This window comes from Copidosoma floridanum, unplaced genomic scaffold (genome assembly GCF_036245765.1).
Source record: "Copidosoma floridanum isolate Cflo_tuat_1 unplaced genomic scaffold, Cflo_Japanese_pri ptg000021l, whole genome shotgun sequence".
Lineage (NCBI taxonomy): Eukaryota > Metazoa > Arthropoda > Insecta > Hymenoptera > Encyrtidae > Copidosoma > Copidosoma floridanum.
In genome coordinates this window covers 25,821,679-25,835,310 of record NW_028321898.1, presented here as the reverse complement: position 1 = coordinate 25,835,310, position 13,632 = coordinate 25,821,679, and the positions used below count along the sequence as shown (strand labels likewise).

At 45.6% G+C, this 13,632-nt stretch overlaps 1 protein-coding gene across 1 annotated transcript in view; it reads left to right on the top strand.

The window, feature by feature from the left end:
• Nucleotides 1-8: 8 nt before the first annotated feature.
• Nucleotides 9-13,632, top strand: part of spri (Src homology 2 domain-containing protein sprint) — a 52,017-nt gene continuing 38,393 nt past the window's right edge. The window contains exon 1 of the mRNA XM_014352701.2: nt 9-223. Within this exon, the coding sequence (XP_014208187.2) occupies nt 90-223 (134 nt within the window). The 5' untranslated portion in view covers nt 9-89. The remainder of the gene's footprint in view (nt 224-13,632) is intronic.

Genomic DNA, 13,632 nt, shown 5'->3' with positions numbered 1-13,632 from the left:
GAGGAAGATCTCCCGGGAAAATGAGTCTGGCTGGAGTTTCGTCGTCGCGGCCCGGCTGAGCAATATTATCGAGGGGACGGGGATAGAAGATGCTGCCACCGGTCGTCAGCAACACCAACGGCGAGATACTCACGCTGTACACGAGCAACAACAACGAATCGCCGGGGAATCATGGCAACGGAAGACCGCCGAGGGGGCGATACGCCGAGATCGGAGTCAGGAGGTGAGCGCGATGCTTTTTTTTTTCTACAATCATTACCATCGATTCTCCCCCTCGTTTTTTATTTCAATACTTGCATGTATACTTGTGTGTAATCGACCAGTCAAAAACTGAATCCTTAAATTTTTACCATCAGTTAGAAGTAAATGGATGGTCCCGTAGTCCGCTGTTCCATTAGTTGCAAGGGATACGCACATCCCTCTTGGAGAGAGAAAAAAAAAAAAAACTTAAATCTTCATGTTTCGTAATTAAACAGGATTAGTTCTTCCAGTCTCGCGAAGCATTCACTCGACGAGTTAACAACTGAATCTTTAATATTTACCGTGTGGAACAATAAGATGTTATTGTCCGTCATAATTTGTAATTGGACGGGTGTTTCGTTCATTTTCGTCACGTGAGGGTCACATACAATCAACAATGGTGATAATTAAAACTCCAAGTGACGGGTAAACGTAACGAGCTTAAGATGTACATTGGAGGAAAAAAAACCACCGTTGGTAATCCAACCTCCATCCCGAGGGCAAGAAAACTCGCGTCAACCCAAAAAAAGATAGCGACATCGAAGGAAAAAGCAGATTGCCCGTAAAGACATCGCCACGGAGACGGTGGTATCACCGCACGATCCATGTGTTCTTTCGCTCCCAGGCTCCCGATACGGGAAAACAAATGGGCGCGCATCAGCCCCTTCCGTTCGTTTTACCCCCTTGCAAACGGGAGAAAAAAAAAAAAACAATCACCTCCTCGTCTTTAAAGGCACCAGGTGCACTTGGCTCTAATAGAGATGTCTTGGAATACACCCTCGCTCCTCCGATACCCCGATGCCAGGCCGCGGTGGTCGATGATCAATGGGAGAGTAAGCACCGACGGGGGGGAGTTGTCTTGATCGACGCGAGCCGAGCGAGATTAGCCGCCCCGTTGGCTGGAAAATTTATGAACCCTCGGGGCGGTACTTGCTTACTTGGTATTTTGATTGAAACGCCTATACGGCGATGCCGTCGCGCGCGGGAGCGGGGGGATGATCTCGGCAGGTTTCTCGCTGTTTGCTCGGCCGAGTCCTTATTAAATTTGTAGTTGAATCACCATAATCTGTTTGTTGGGCTACTCTCGACGACTTGCTTACACGGTACAACTGATTGACGAAAGACCGCGCGATACTATAATATGTACCAACCACCTTTGCCGTTGCGGAAATTTCTGTCTACCCGTGTTCGTATGGATGATACTTACTTTCTTTTTTCTTTTTTTTTATTTCAACCAATTAATTTCAAAGCTTAATTGGCCTATTCAATTGGTCAATTAACGCTCGTGTTTGTGAAATTTCATCGACTCGTTCGGACGATGACGTATACGGTGCGTGTAAGAACTGCGCAAAGAGGAAAAATCGATCGAAACAGTTCAGCACGTATTTTTGGAGATAAATAAATCACAATAACGTGATATACTTGTGCCCCGGATCACCTCGTCGGGAAGGGGGGGGGGGGTTAGGTTTAATCGTCAGCTGCAGACACGTGCAGTAATATATATAAATTTGCTGGAGGTTGACGTCCGAAAAAAAAAGAGAAACACAGGATAGAGAGAAGAGGCATATGAAGCCAGTGGTAGTGACATGCACACTTTTGCTCATATAATATATATATATATATATATGTATATATATATATATATATACGTATACGTGCGTGCAGCAGAGCAAAAGCCGCTTATACGAGCTCTAAGCTTCTTACGCGAACGGAATATGTAGTAGCGTACACGCGAATGAAATTTGGTGCTTTTCGTTTCTTTCCCCGCGCATTTCTACGTATTATTCAGAGATGATGAGTCTCGGGCTTTATTTTGCTGTTCTCGTTTTGTCCCCAATATTATATTTTTTTTCGTCCAACGAAAAAAGGCTATAGTAGTAAAGATCATTCGATCTCTTTCGAGGGCTATATGATTAAAAAAAAAAAAAAAAAAAAAAAAAAAAAAAAAAAAAAAAAATCTATAAAGCCATCGACCAGTGCGACCTTCGGCTACTTATTTTTATCCGTATTTTTCTCTCCTCCAAATTCACAACAAAAATAGATAAACCTCTCGGTCGAGAGTTATTAATACGCCGCTTGATTGACTCGGACCTTGTTACGGAAATATCACGCGCGGAGCATCGCTTATCGTACCATCCGCCAGAAACTTTATTCACGATGAGCCAAACAAACGGAAAAAAAATAAAATTTCAACACATTTTCACACATTTCTTGCGTAAAATACCCAATAGTTGTGTCAAACTTGCAAAAAACAGTACACGTCGAATGCACATCATTGCGATAAAATAATCATCTGTCTCTTTTTCTTCGAAGCTCCTCCTGACCCCTGCTTGTTCCCGCATACGAAATCGGTCGATCGACTCTTGGGCGCTCGATGAAGAGCATTTGGAAAATATGTACGTTTGACAGCTTGATCTCTCTTTCCCCCCTCCCCCCCCCCCCCGTGCGAATACTCCGCGTCCCTGTCACTTCCACCGAACGTGCACACATTGTTCGATTGAAATGATGGTTTTTCAGAGGGGCACGGGGAATCAGAGCGATGCGTGAATATTAAAAAAAAAATTTCATTCGGAAACACAACAAACGCCTTGGGTCGAAGGTACATGTATATTATGCAAGCAAAGAAAGCTTCGGTACAGGTGTGTACAACGAAATTCCGTTAAATTGCATCGGAGACCGGCAATAAATCCCCAAAGTCGCAAGCCATTACGCGAGAGTAGAGTAAGAGTGTGGAAGAGGAAGAAGGAGGGGGGGAGGAAAGGAAACCGAGGTGTATATATATACATTTCCCTTCTCTCTCTCGGTTCAATTCTTGTTTTCTGGGTTACAATCTTGCGTATTCCAACGCATTTCAATCACCACAGAGACCCGCGCTCGATGCGCTCACTGGCTTTGAGACGCGCGCGAGAGGTGTGTGTATAGACGAAGGGAGAGCGAGTTTTATTAGATTTCGCGCCCGGCATACGTTCTCCCTGCCCCAACTCTCGTCTGCCCATCCGAGCTGAAACCACCACCGGCGTATTATACATACGTACTTTTTACCACTGCTTTTGGATTTCACTCTCTCCCCCTTCTCTCTTATTTTCTGCTTCATTCTCTGGAGGTACAGGGGGTATAGCTGTGCGCTTTCCTTCCTCCCGCACATGTGTACGAGCTAGAGGAATCGCTGCCCTTTGAATATTTTTTCGAGTGTAAACGCGGATTTCGCATTGCCGCGCGGCTGTGGAGACAATTTTCTTTTCCTTTTTTTTTTTTTTTTTCTTCGTTGCGTCGAAATTGCTCTTTTTTTCCTCATCCTCTGTTCTACCGTTGTTGGTTAACCAGGAAAAAATGGACGAGTCGGGTTTTTTTTTTTTGTATAACATTACAGGGGAGAGTAAGCTCACGCTTCGATGGGCATGCCCATCTTGCCCCCAACTCATCTGAGCTTCCGAATGTTTTTTAATGCACGTGTCTCTTTTTACTCTCGTGCATGCTGGCTTTTGAGACAAAAAAAATTCCAGTTTCTTTATTTTAATTTTGGAAATTTCGAGTGCGTGCTCACAATCGAGGTAAACCGCTGACTGGAATACTCATAAGGATTATATAGTTTTGGGAGTTTTCAATTACTGGCAGTTCAAGTCATTGCTTATTTAGTATTTTGGTTTGAAGGGGTTTTCATTCGATACTTGTGATTTTTTAACTCTAGTAATAAGGAACACCTTTCTAGTGTTCCGTTAGATTCAGGGAATCCCCACGAATGATTCAGAAACAATTTTTGAACTTGTTTCATGCGTAAGAAGTTTTCCCTAGTTTTTACAAGTATTTGGCAATAAACAATTCCATGTCACTTATTACACTTTCCCAAGCAGCCTCATAAAAAACACACAGAGGCTGCGAATCTGTCGACAAATTTTCCATCGTGCCCCGTGTGATTTATAAATTCAGGAAAAAAAAAAAAAAAAAAAAAAGCACTCCAGCATCAGGGTAATATCGAATACCGTGCAGCAAATGTCACTTCCCTGCGACAAATTTACACGGAGCGACCTCAGCGTCTGGCTCATTCGATCCGCGCAGCTCTCGAAAGCCATTGCCGCGAAAGTGTACATGGAACCCACCACCTATTACAACGTCGCAGTCTGTCAGCCCTTTCACACTGCATTGTATACCTGCCAAGTAGCTGTATATACGTTTTACGTGGTCTCCCCTGCGCGTACCCTTCCATCCCCTGCACGTGCACCAGCCCCTTTTGCTCCTCAGTTTCCATATATATGTATACTTGTGGATAAGGGAAAGCAAATCGTCGCCGGGCGAATTACGCGCGGTCTTGCAGGGATGAACACAGCGAATGCCCCCTTACTTGCTACTTTTTTTTTTTTAGATCATTCGCTCGGAACGACTATAAGGTATTACAGGGTCGGCGCCAAGTGCGAGGACGTGATTGCACCGTAGGGTGTCTCACGTGTGGCTGATGCTTTTACCGGATTGTCGTGGGAGGCTTTTGGGACGACCTTTTTATGTCCCCTCGCGAGATTCGTTTGAGGTTGCGAGGCATACAGTCGCATATGAACACCATCGAGAGATGAACTTTGGCTCTTTGGGATCGTTTAATCCACCGCGAGTGGTTCCATGGCTAATGGACTGTTTTTTGGGTCCCAAACAATACTTGTACCGTTTCGTTTCTCCGTTCCACAGTCCAGAATCCCAAAGCTCAACACAAATGACTTGTTCCAAGCTTGTTTTTCATTAACCAAGTAAGTACATTGAAAAGGTTTCTTTTTTTGCCAACAAAACCATCCCTCCCCTTTTGAAACCCATTAAAAAAAAAAAATGTTTCTTCCTCCAGCTCCTTTGAAAAAAAAAAGAAACACTCGAGCAAGTGCACGGTAGCGCTAATGCACACGCGTGCTTAAGCCCGACAATTACAGTTTTCAACGTCTCGTCCTCGCTCGCGCGCAGATTACCATTTGTGGCCATTTGGGCGTAATTACTCGCTACGGGGGCTAATTCCCTTGGAGACACGTGCAGCACTAAAGACGGCTCCCTTTGGCGTTCCTCCATCTTCGGACCTTTTCCATTCCTTTCGTTTTCTCGTTCTCTGCCACATGCAAGCACACCCTTTTTTCATTCCCGTCACGGCTGCGCAAGTGGCTCGGCGAACCTGCGTCCAAAAGACGATCAAAGCGTGCGGCCTTTTTCCTCCTCCTCCGTCTCTAACTCAACGCCATGTAACTTCAGCCGCGAAAACTCCAGAAAACGCCTCGCGCAAAAATCAACAGCTTCAACAGTTATTGTTCCCAACCTTTATTTCCACGCAAACGGTGTATCCTCTTTCCTCCGCTCCTCTGGGGAAACAATGAATCATTATTCGCACGTCGCTTTAAATCAGTTCGGACGTCAAATGTATACACAATATACACCGTAATGTACGTGTACGAGAACTCGACGGGCCGTACCAGTTGGCCAGGAATCGCCGGGAGCCCGGGGAATATATAGTACCATGGTTTCCATCCATCAGATATACAATTGAGCGTGTGTATATACGGTGCGCGTTTTTTAAAATTTTTTTTTTTTTTCCTCCAACGCGATGTATATCCCCAAAGCATTATACTTTTCCACCATCGACTCCGTACCCATCATTTCTTATTGCATGACCATCGTATGAGTGAAAAAAAAAAAAAAAAAAAAAAAAAAGATGGATGAACAATAGTGCCCCTCGACAATTTTTCAATGCACCCCGCGGATCTTTCCAAGGGTGGTGTGTACCGTCAAGGCACGCTTCGTTAGTGAGTTTTCGAGGGAAACCCGATGCGTCGATGATACAGTGTTACTAAATATACACGCCCGTGTATGGGTATATGCATGAAACTGGCTGGCTCGGATGGGTATATTATATCGATTGGCCGCTGCTGTACCGCTGGCTGAGGCTAAGGAGATGGACAGGAGGCAAATGTGTGTTTACGCGCATGCCTGGTATATATGACCGGATATTATGTTCGGTGGATGTATACAAATAGGGTGGAGGCTGCGTGTACGCGTAAATTAATTGATCGGGGTGACCATCAGCTCTCGCTTTTTTTTTTTTTTTATCCAAGGAGGTCGATTGGCCGTCGCGAGGCGTCATCAGAGTTGATCAATAAGGCACTTTGAAATTTGACGATGCGTGGGCGGAGTTTTTTTAGTTCGTTATCCCTGATTGATGGATTATATCATTCCGTTTGACGAATTTTTCTTCCCCATTTTTTTTTTTTTTTTTTTTCAACTATAAGTGCAGGACTTACATGGGGGCAAACGACCTTTGCATGAGTTGCGTATTTCGAGCTACGGCGCGCAACTCAATCGATTTCCATTAAATGATATCGAGCGTATTTTCATCCCTTCTAAATCAATTTGTCCATCCTCGGAAGGCCCTGGCACTGAATCATATGCGGACAGGTACGAGTCTTTGGAGGAAATAAGGGCTCTATAAATCTATTGAAACGGCATATCCGATTACTGCAAAAATCTTGCATATCATCTGAACTGTATCACTCAAAGCCAGTGGAAGATCCAACCGATGGCTTTGGTACCGATGTTCCAAATTATAGAAATTATTATTTTTAATTAACAAGCGTGTAATCCGTCAGTTAAAAAGCGAGTGATAAATGGTACATACCCCACACAATCGAAGCGCCCGTCGTCACCCTTTGGAAGACCATACAAGAATCTTAAGCACCAGAGCCGGCCCAGGTCGTATCGAAACAAAACTGTTTCTCCGAACCAATGAGTATAAATCACCCCACGCGCGCACGCAGGAGTTGTAAAGAGAGCCCGCAATGAACGGCCCTTGAAAATCTCCGATCCATCCACTCCTACGCGTCGTATGGAAACCCTAGCGCCCACCCATAAAGCAAACCCCGCGTGGCTTCACGCTGAATAATATACCCAAAACAGGAGAGGAAAAAAAAAAACAAGGATGGAATTATTTCTCGCCACTTACAAACGACTCTGGAGAGTCCCGTCGTGCCATATATATATACACTCGCGCTGTACAAAGGAGAGCCTCAGCTATATAAAGTCCTGTAGGCTGGAGCCGTGGATATTTTTCTCCGGGCGATCTCTGCAAGAGAGAGAGAGAGAGAAAAAATGGCCAAGCCGACGTAGTCGATGGAAATTGCCGCCTCGGTGGAAATAAAATGCAGAGGAGAGTCGCCGTCGCTGTGTGTGTGCGCGGGTATTGGAGACGAGACGAGAGTGTCTCTCTGCTCCCGCGGGGATTTCCGGCGGCTGAAATCAATGCGCGACTACGACGACGCGATGGAGATACATTGACGCGAAAGGGGGAGGATGATACGGTTATGCCTTTTATTGTTGTCATCATTATTATTACATTATTATCGCTACTATCGGCGAATAGGAGGAGGGAATGGACCGTGCCATTATTGAAGGATATAATGGCGTATAATAATGAGAGGAGGAAAGAGGGAAGGTATTTTATACGATGGAAGGGTTGGATGGGAAAATTGCGTTGCATAAGGTACGCGTGCAACTCAAATGGGAGATACGATGGAGTCACAAGTGTCGCTCGACTTGTATTGAAATTCAGATTGGTTGAAACCCCATTGCTCTCTTGTGGTGTTCCACGACGCTACACTCTTTTAAACCAATGGTCCGACAGTGCTGTCGACGACTTTATTTCTATCAACTGTACTTATACACTAACTCGTAAAAAAAGGTAAATATAAAAAACGGCCAATCCAAGAGGGCCACTTTGCATACGTCGAAGCTCGCGCGTGCCTCGACTGCAAATCACGGGCGTTTTAAAAACTACGCTACGACATACACGTGTATGTATACACCCAAGTGAAGGAGCGTAAGCGCGAAAAGTGGCATAAAACAAGAGAAAACAAGAGAAGGGAAAAACCTGTCGTCTGCGACTCCGAGCGGCCTTTATTTTAAGCCCAAAGTGGTAGAGGTACAACGCTCCGATCTCCGTTCTCTGGCAGCTCTTCGATTTCTATATACATGACGGGTACGAGGAGCCGTATAGACTATAGGTATACCTATACCTCCTCTGGAATCTTTGAATTCTCTGGAGAGAGAGAGAGAGAGAGAGAGGGTGGTCTTATTTATTTCCCTCCTCCTCTCTCTTTGTGCACCTAGTGGCGTCTTTATACGCCGACGCGCGCGTGGTCCTTTATCTATTATCCTCTCGTCTTGTGCTATTCCTTTGTGTGTGTATTCGGAACAGGAGGGCGGAAAAACGTGTTTACAGAGCTGCCAGTAGGTAACGGGCGGTGATTCGAGAGAGCACGGGGCCCCTTTTCTTCCTTCGTTTCCCCCCCCTCTCTCTCTCTCTCTATTTAAATTATGCTAGCTATCCAGTAAGTTTCCATTGTATACTATATATTGTATATTACACTGTTGTACATTGATGAGTTGCCATTCGGGTGTTTTCACCCTTGGCATAAATAAATTCGTTTTCTCTCTTCCAGTGAAGGGAAAATTTCATTTTTCAGTCGTACGCGAAGCGTGAAATCGCTCAGGTATACCGTTTGTAATTGAAATCTGATTGACGGTAATAGCTTTGGGCTTTTTTTTTCAAGGATTTTTCACTCTCGGAATCTATGGGATGTCGTGTTTGCCATTGAAATTCCTACTGTTTCGTGCCCAATCCGATTAATCAAATCCATTGTACAGCTCCTCAAAAAATGGTATATTTTAAAAAATGGCACTTTTGCGTACAATACATTGCGTAGCCGTTATTAAGGGGAACTGAGCTTATCAACGTCCCCTTTTCCCTGATCCACTGGTTTAGCCCTACTTAAGACCCGGAAATACCATTTTCCCTCCCTCCTGGTAGCACGTGCACCCTATCGTACGCACCTTCAAAGATCAAAAGTAAAGGCAAACGTTACAAGTAACAGAGGAGACGAGAAAAGCACGTGCAAGATCTCTATTTGCTTAAGCTCCCACGAGGTGCCCTCCGTACTATTTCCCGTCACCCCTTTACCCTCCCTCCCTTCTATTCTACCCCCCTTCCGGTGCAAAGCACACTTCGATATAAACTTGTTCTTGGCAAGATGACTATATGAGATACGTCTCGTATATACATACACGAGCTAACTCCTGAAATAATTCAACTCGACGCTGGCCCCTCTCTTGCTCCCGATGGAGAGATAAGTTTCCGCCGTGCTTGTATCGTAGGCACGTTCCCGTGCCACAGCGCACGAGTGACGGGACGTACGAGAAGTCGAGATGACGGCCGGAGAGCAGGTGTTACACGCCGGCGAGACCAGAGTTGCATCCCGGAAAATTGATTTTTCCATCGAGGGTCCAACACTCGAGACCCGTCCCTTGTATCTCTCCCTCTCTCGGTTACCAGAGCACGGCAGGTGAATCTCAACTTTTTTTTTTCCCCCTCTCCATCTCGAGCAGTTAGTACACCCAAACTCTTTTCTCTCTCTCTCTCTCTCTGTGCTATACTTATACTCCATACGCGTCGATGAGTCTTGGAATCTATTCGCGACTCGGAGTATCAATGCGGGCTTTTTTCCTCGTTTTTCGGGACCTCCAGACACCGTATTGCACCCACAACGCGTCCCGGACAAAGAACGAGAAACGAAACATCCCTCCTCGTCGTCTACCCCGCTGGGGAGGAGGCGAAACGAGGCTTCTTCCTACGAGGGCCGGTAATGAAAAGATGCGCCCGGGAAAACGAGTGATGAAAAAACGGGGGGAAGATGTTGCTCGCGGTCTCCGCCGCTATGAAAGTCACTGGGAGTGGATGTGGAACTGAGAAAAAAAAGTGGGTTCAGACAATGGAAGAGGTGGAGGGAGAGGTATATAGGAAGTGATTTGGCGGACGCGGTTGTCGACAGATCGTTGGGTTTTCCAAAGACTTTTCGTCACCGAAACGGGCCACGAGTTGGACCCTTTTAGCGCGAACAAACACACTTGGGCGAAAACGTGACCTCTTTGCCATCTTTGCTCGAATTTTTTATACAAAACAACAACCCTTGCATGTACATACTCGTTGTACCTGTTAAAGAGCAGGGATTACATTATTATGCGAGTCTCTAATTAATTAGGCAAGTTTTCGTTCTTACATATACATACACTTGGTTACAGCTAAAAACAAAAACAAAAAAAAAAAAAAAAAAAAAAAAAGAGAGAGGAGGAGGTAAGGCCCCGGAGAAGACGGAAACAGACCGTGAAGCTACTTAGTGCGTGAAGTGTCGCGCGTAGGTATATACGTGTGTTGTGTTGTGTGCAGCACGGGAGTTGGTATACCTACAAAGAGAGAAAGAGTAACCTTAGCTCCTCTTAGGCAGGTTGTACAAGTTCGGGGGGGCGCCCGCCTGAAACCCAAGATTCCGCGACGATGGTGTCCCCGCTTGCACCCACAATGCCCTACCCGATGCCAGATAGGGGGGAAGAAACCGGACCTCGCTCCTACACGGCCGAAAGTCACCCACGCGCTCGCCAGAACTTCTCCGTCTCTTTCGGAGCTCTACCCTCTCTCACCCGTTCCCTTCTTTCATTCTCCGCCCCCCCCCCCTCGTGCTCTTGCATGGCTGCGGTAACGCAGCCCCACGTCGTCACTCGTACGTACGTCATATATTTGATACACCGATGTGCCTATGAACAAGACGCGATTCGATTTGGAAATGATATACTTGGTCGAGGAAACCACGCGTGGACTGTACACTTTTGGCGAGTTTTCTACATTTTCTTTGTTTGCCAAATGTTTCTTTTCGCGAGGGAAAGCAAACGCTTTCAACCAGAGTGCAATTAAGAGCAAAAGAAACGCTATCCCGTGAATCTTTAAAATCGAGATTTCCTTTTTTTTCCTCCCTTCCCTCCACCGCTTCTTCGGCGTGGGAATATATCCGAAGCGTGGCTCGCATTCTAAATTCATCTCCTCGTCTCCGCTCCCTTTTTTTCTCTTCTCTAATGAAGATGGGTGTCCCGTCATCTTCACGTCTCACAGGCACCTACACAACTGGCCCGAGACGTTATTTCACGTTACCAGCTGATGTACACACCCACCCACCCTGTATAGGTATTCCATATCACTCTTGAAAACTCTCGCCGGATATCAATTGTCATGGGTGCACCTATGAGTTACAATAGATTAAAGAACCATGTTATCTCCACACGCACTCATCTGGTGGCGGTTCAAAAGTGTCTTGTCTCTTGGCTTGGCTTGGGCAGAGTCGAGTTGGAAATACTGCCATACCCAAGACGCTTTTCCTCCGTCCCAACGGGACGCTCGAGAAAAGTGCAGGAGGAAAAGGACTCACTCCCGGGAATGTTGGGTTGTTTAACCCTTGCGACGCATAAACACCACCATGTACAATTACAAATATATACATAAAATGAGGGCAACGCCCATTAGAGCCGTATATGAATGCCCATACGTACCCTGACGCGCGCTAAATTGTACATCTCTCTGTCTGTCTGCAAGCCGATACCAGCACGAAAATCTCGGGCTCCTTTCAAAAAATATACACGCACCGGCCTGCCCATACAGCCCAAAAGAAAAAAATATGTGTGTACACGCCTTGGCCTCACGAGTTTTTCATCCTCGCGCGCATACAAACACACTCGAGGGACCTATTATTCCGCCCGAGAGTGTATATATATATATTCTTCCTCATCTTTTCCAAGACGTTCTTCTCTCCTCTTCGCGTATCTCTGTGCTCAAGCAAGCAAACAGCCAAGCAGTGCAGTCGTCTCGACGCGCCTCTCTCGTCTCGTTTCTTCTTTTGGCTTTTCTTTTCTTCCTCTGGCGATGATTTTCCGTGTGCAGGGTGCATGACATGTACATATACTTACCCAATGTGTGTACACTCGCAGCAAGTGCACAAGTCCAAAGGAAGGAAACGAAAAAAGGGGCCGAGGCCCTTCGGACTAATTACGAGGCTGCGCAAAACAGTGCGGAGAGGCGGAACCGCGTGTGCAGGTGAAAGGGCTTTTAAAGGGCACTGCTGCGCAGCGTGTTTCTTTAAAGGGAGAAAAAAATTTTTTTTTTTTTTTTTGCAAAGTGGAACGAGCTAGCTGGGGCATTGGAAACACGTACCAGTTCAGATGATGTAAAAACAAAAAGTAAGACCTAGATGTTCCAAAAAATCTAGCAAGAAAAAAAAAGTAAACAAAGGCAATAATCGAGGCGGGTACGGGCATGAAACAATCATTTGCCATACTGGATATAGTATGTGTAAAAGAAGCAACAATCGACGAGAACGCAATGTAAGCAAGAAAGTCTATGTCTATAAGAGCGAGGTGGACGCAGACAGGCTCTTTACGCACAACGACCCGAAGAGAGCCGTACAGAGGCGATTGTCGTAGATTGGCTGTAATTGATTGCGTCGCGATCACGAGCTGGCGAGTGTTTGCGTCTGCGTATGAAAAAAAAAAAAAAAAAAGTTATTTCTCATGCACCTTAGGCTTTTTCGCGGTTACAATCAGCTCGATTTTATCGATGGTGTGGCGTTTCTTTCGTTCGATCGGTGCAAAGAAGCTTTGCAGATCGGTAATGTTCGGTAAGTGAGGCGCACGGGGAAAAAAAAGTAGTTGCAACGGAGATCATTCCATTACATGGTACCCACAAATCAAACTCGATTGATAATGAGGAACGATGGGAATCAGCACCGATGACCGTGGTGGCATGCAAAACACAAAGCTATTGGTTTACCGAACCGATCGATCGAGATACATAATGATCGCGAAGCTCCTTTCAACTTCTTTCATCGCGTTTCTTTCAACTATGAATTTTAATTTGGAGGTACAGCTTATTTTCATTGTTTCCATTTATCTGACTCTTGTTTCGATTTCGACCTCTTGAAAACTATCACGAGATTTATATATACATATACGTAGATGGACATGCCACAATTGCAATGCCACGCGTAAATGTATCGTTCCGCAGTATCTACAAAACGGCTTACGACACCCCAGTAGGCGAGAAAAAAAAGGGGAAAACCTCGGCCCGAGAGGCGACAGTAGGAGTCAGGAAAGCGCTCGCTCGATATTCGGAGCACGCGTGGGAAACTCGCCTCGATAAGAACGAAAACGCAAAACCCTTCCCCCGCCCGTGTAGCGCGTATGGAAGCCCATTGTTCTCCATCCATTACCTATAGAACCGAAAACTATACACACACATTTTATTCACGTGATTTTCACCGATGCCCGTCTTTAGTAACAAACGCGGGGCGAAAAAAAAAAAAAGAAAAAATGACCACTGCCCATTTCACACGCCCATCGTGCCCCACGAAACCCAAAAACAAAGAACCATCATCTGCACTCGTCCACGCCTGCACTTATATACTTATGAGCATACCCAGCACAGAGAGATGTACAACTCCACCTCTCGAGAGCCGGTTTGTTGGGTCGTTCCCTCGCACGCCTGTGCGTATATATATATAATAT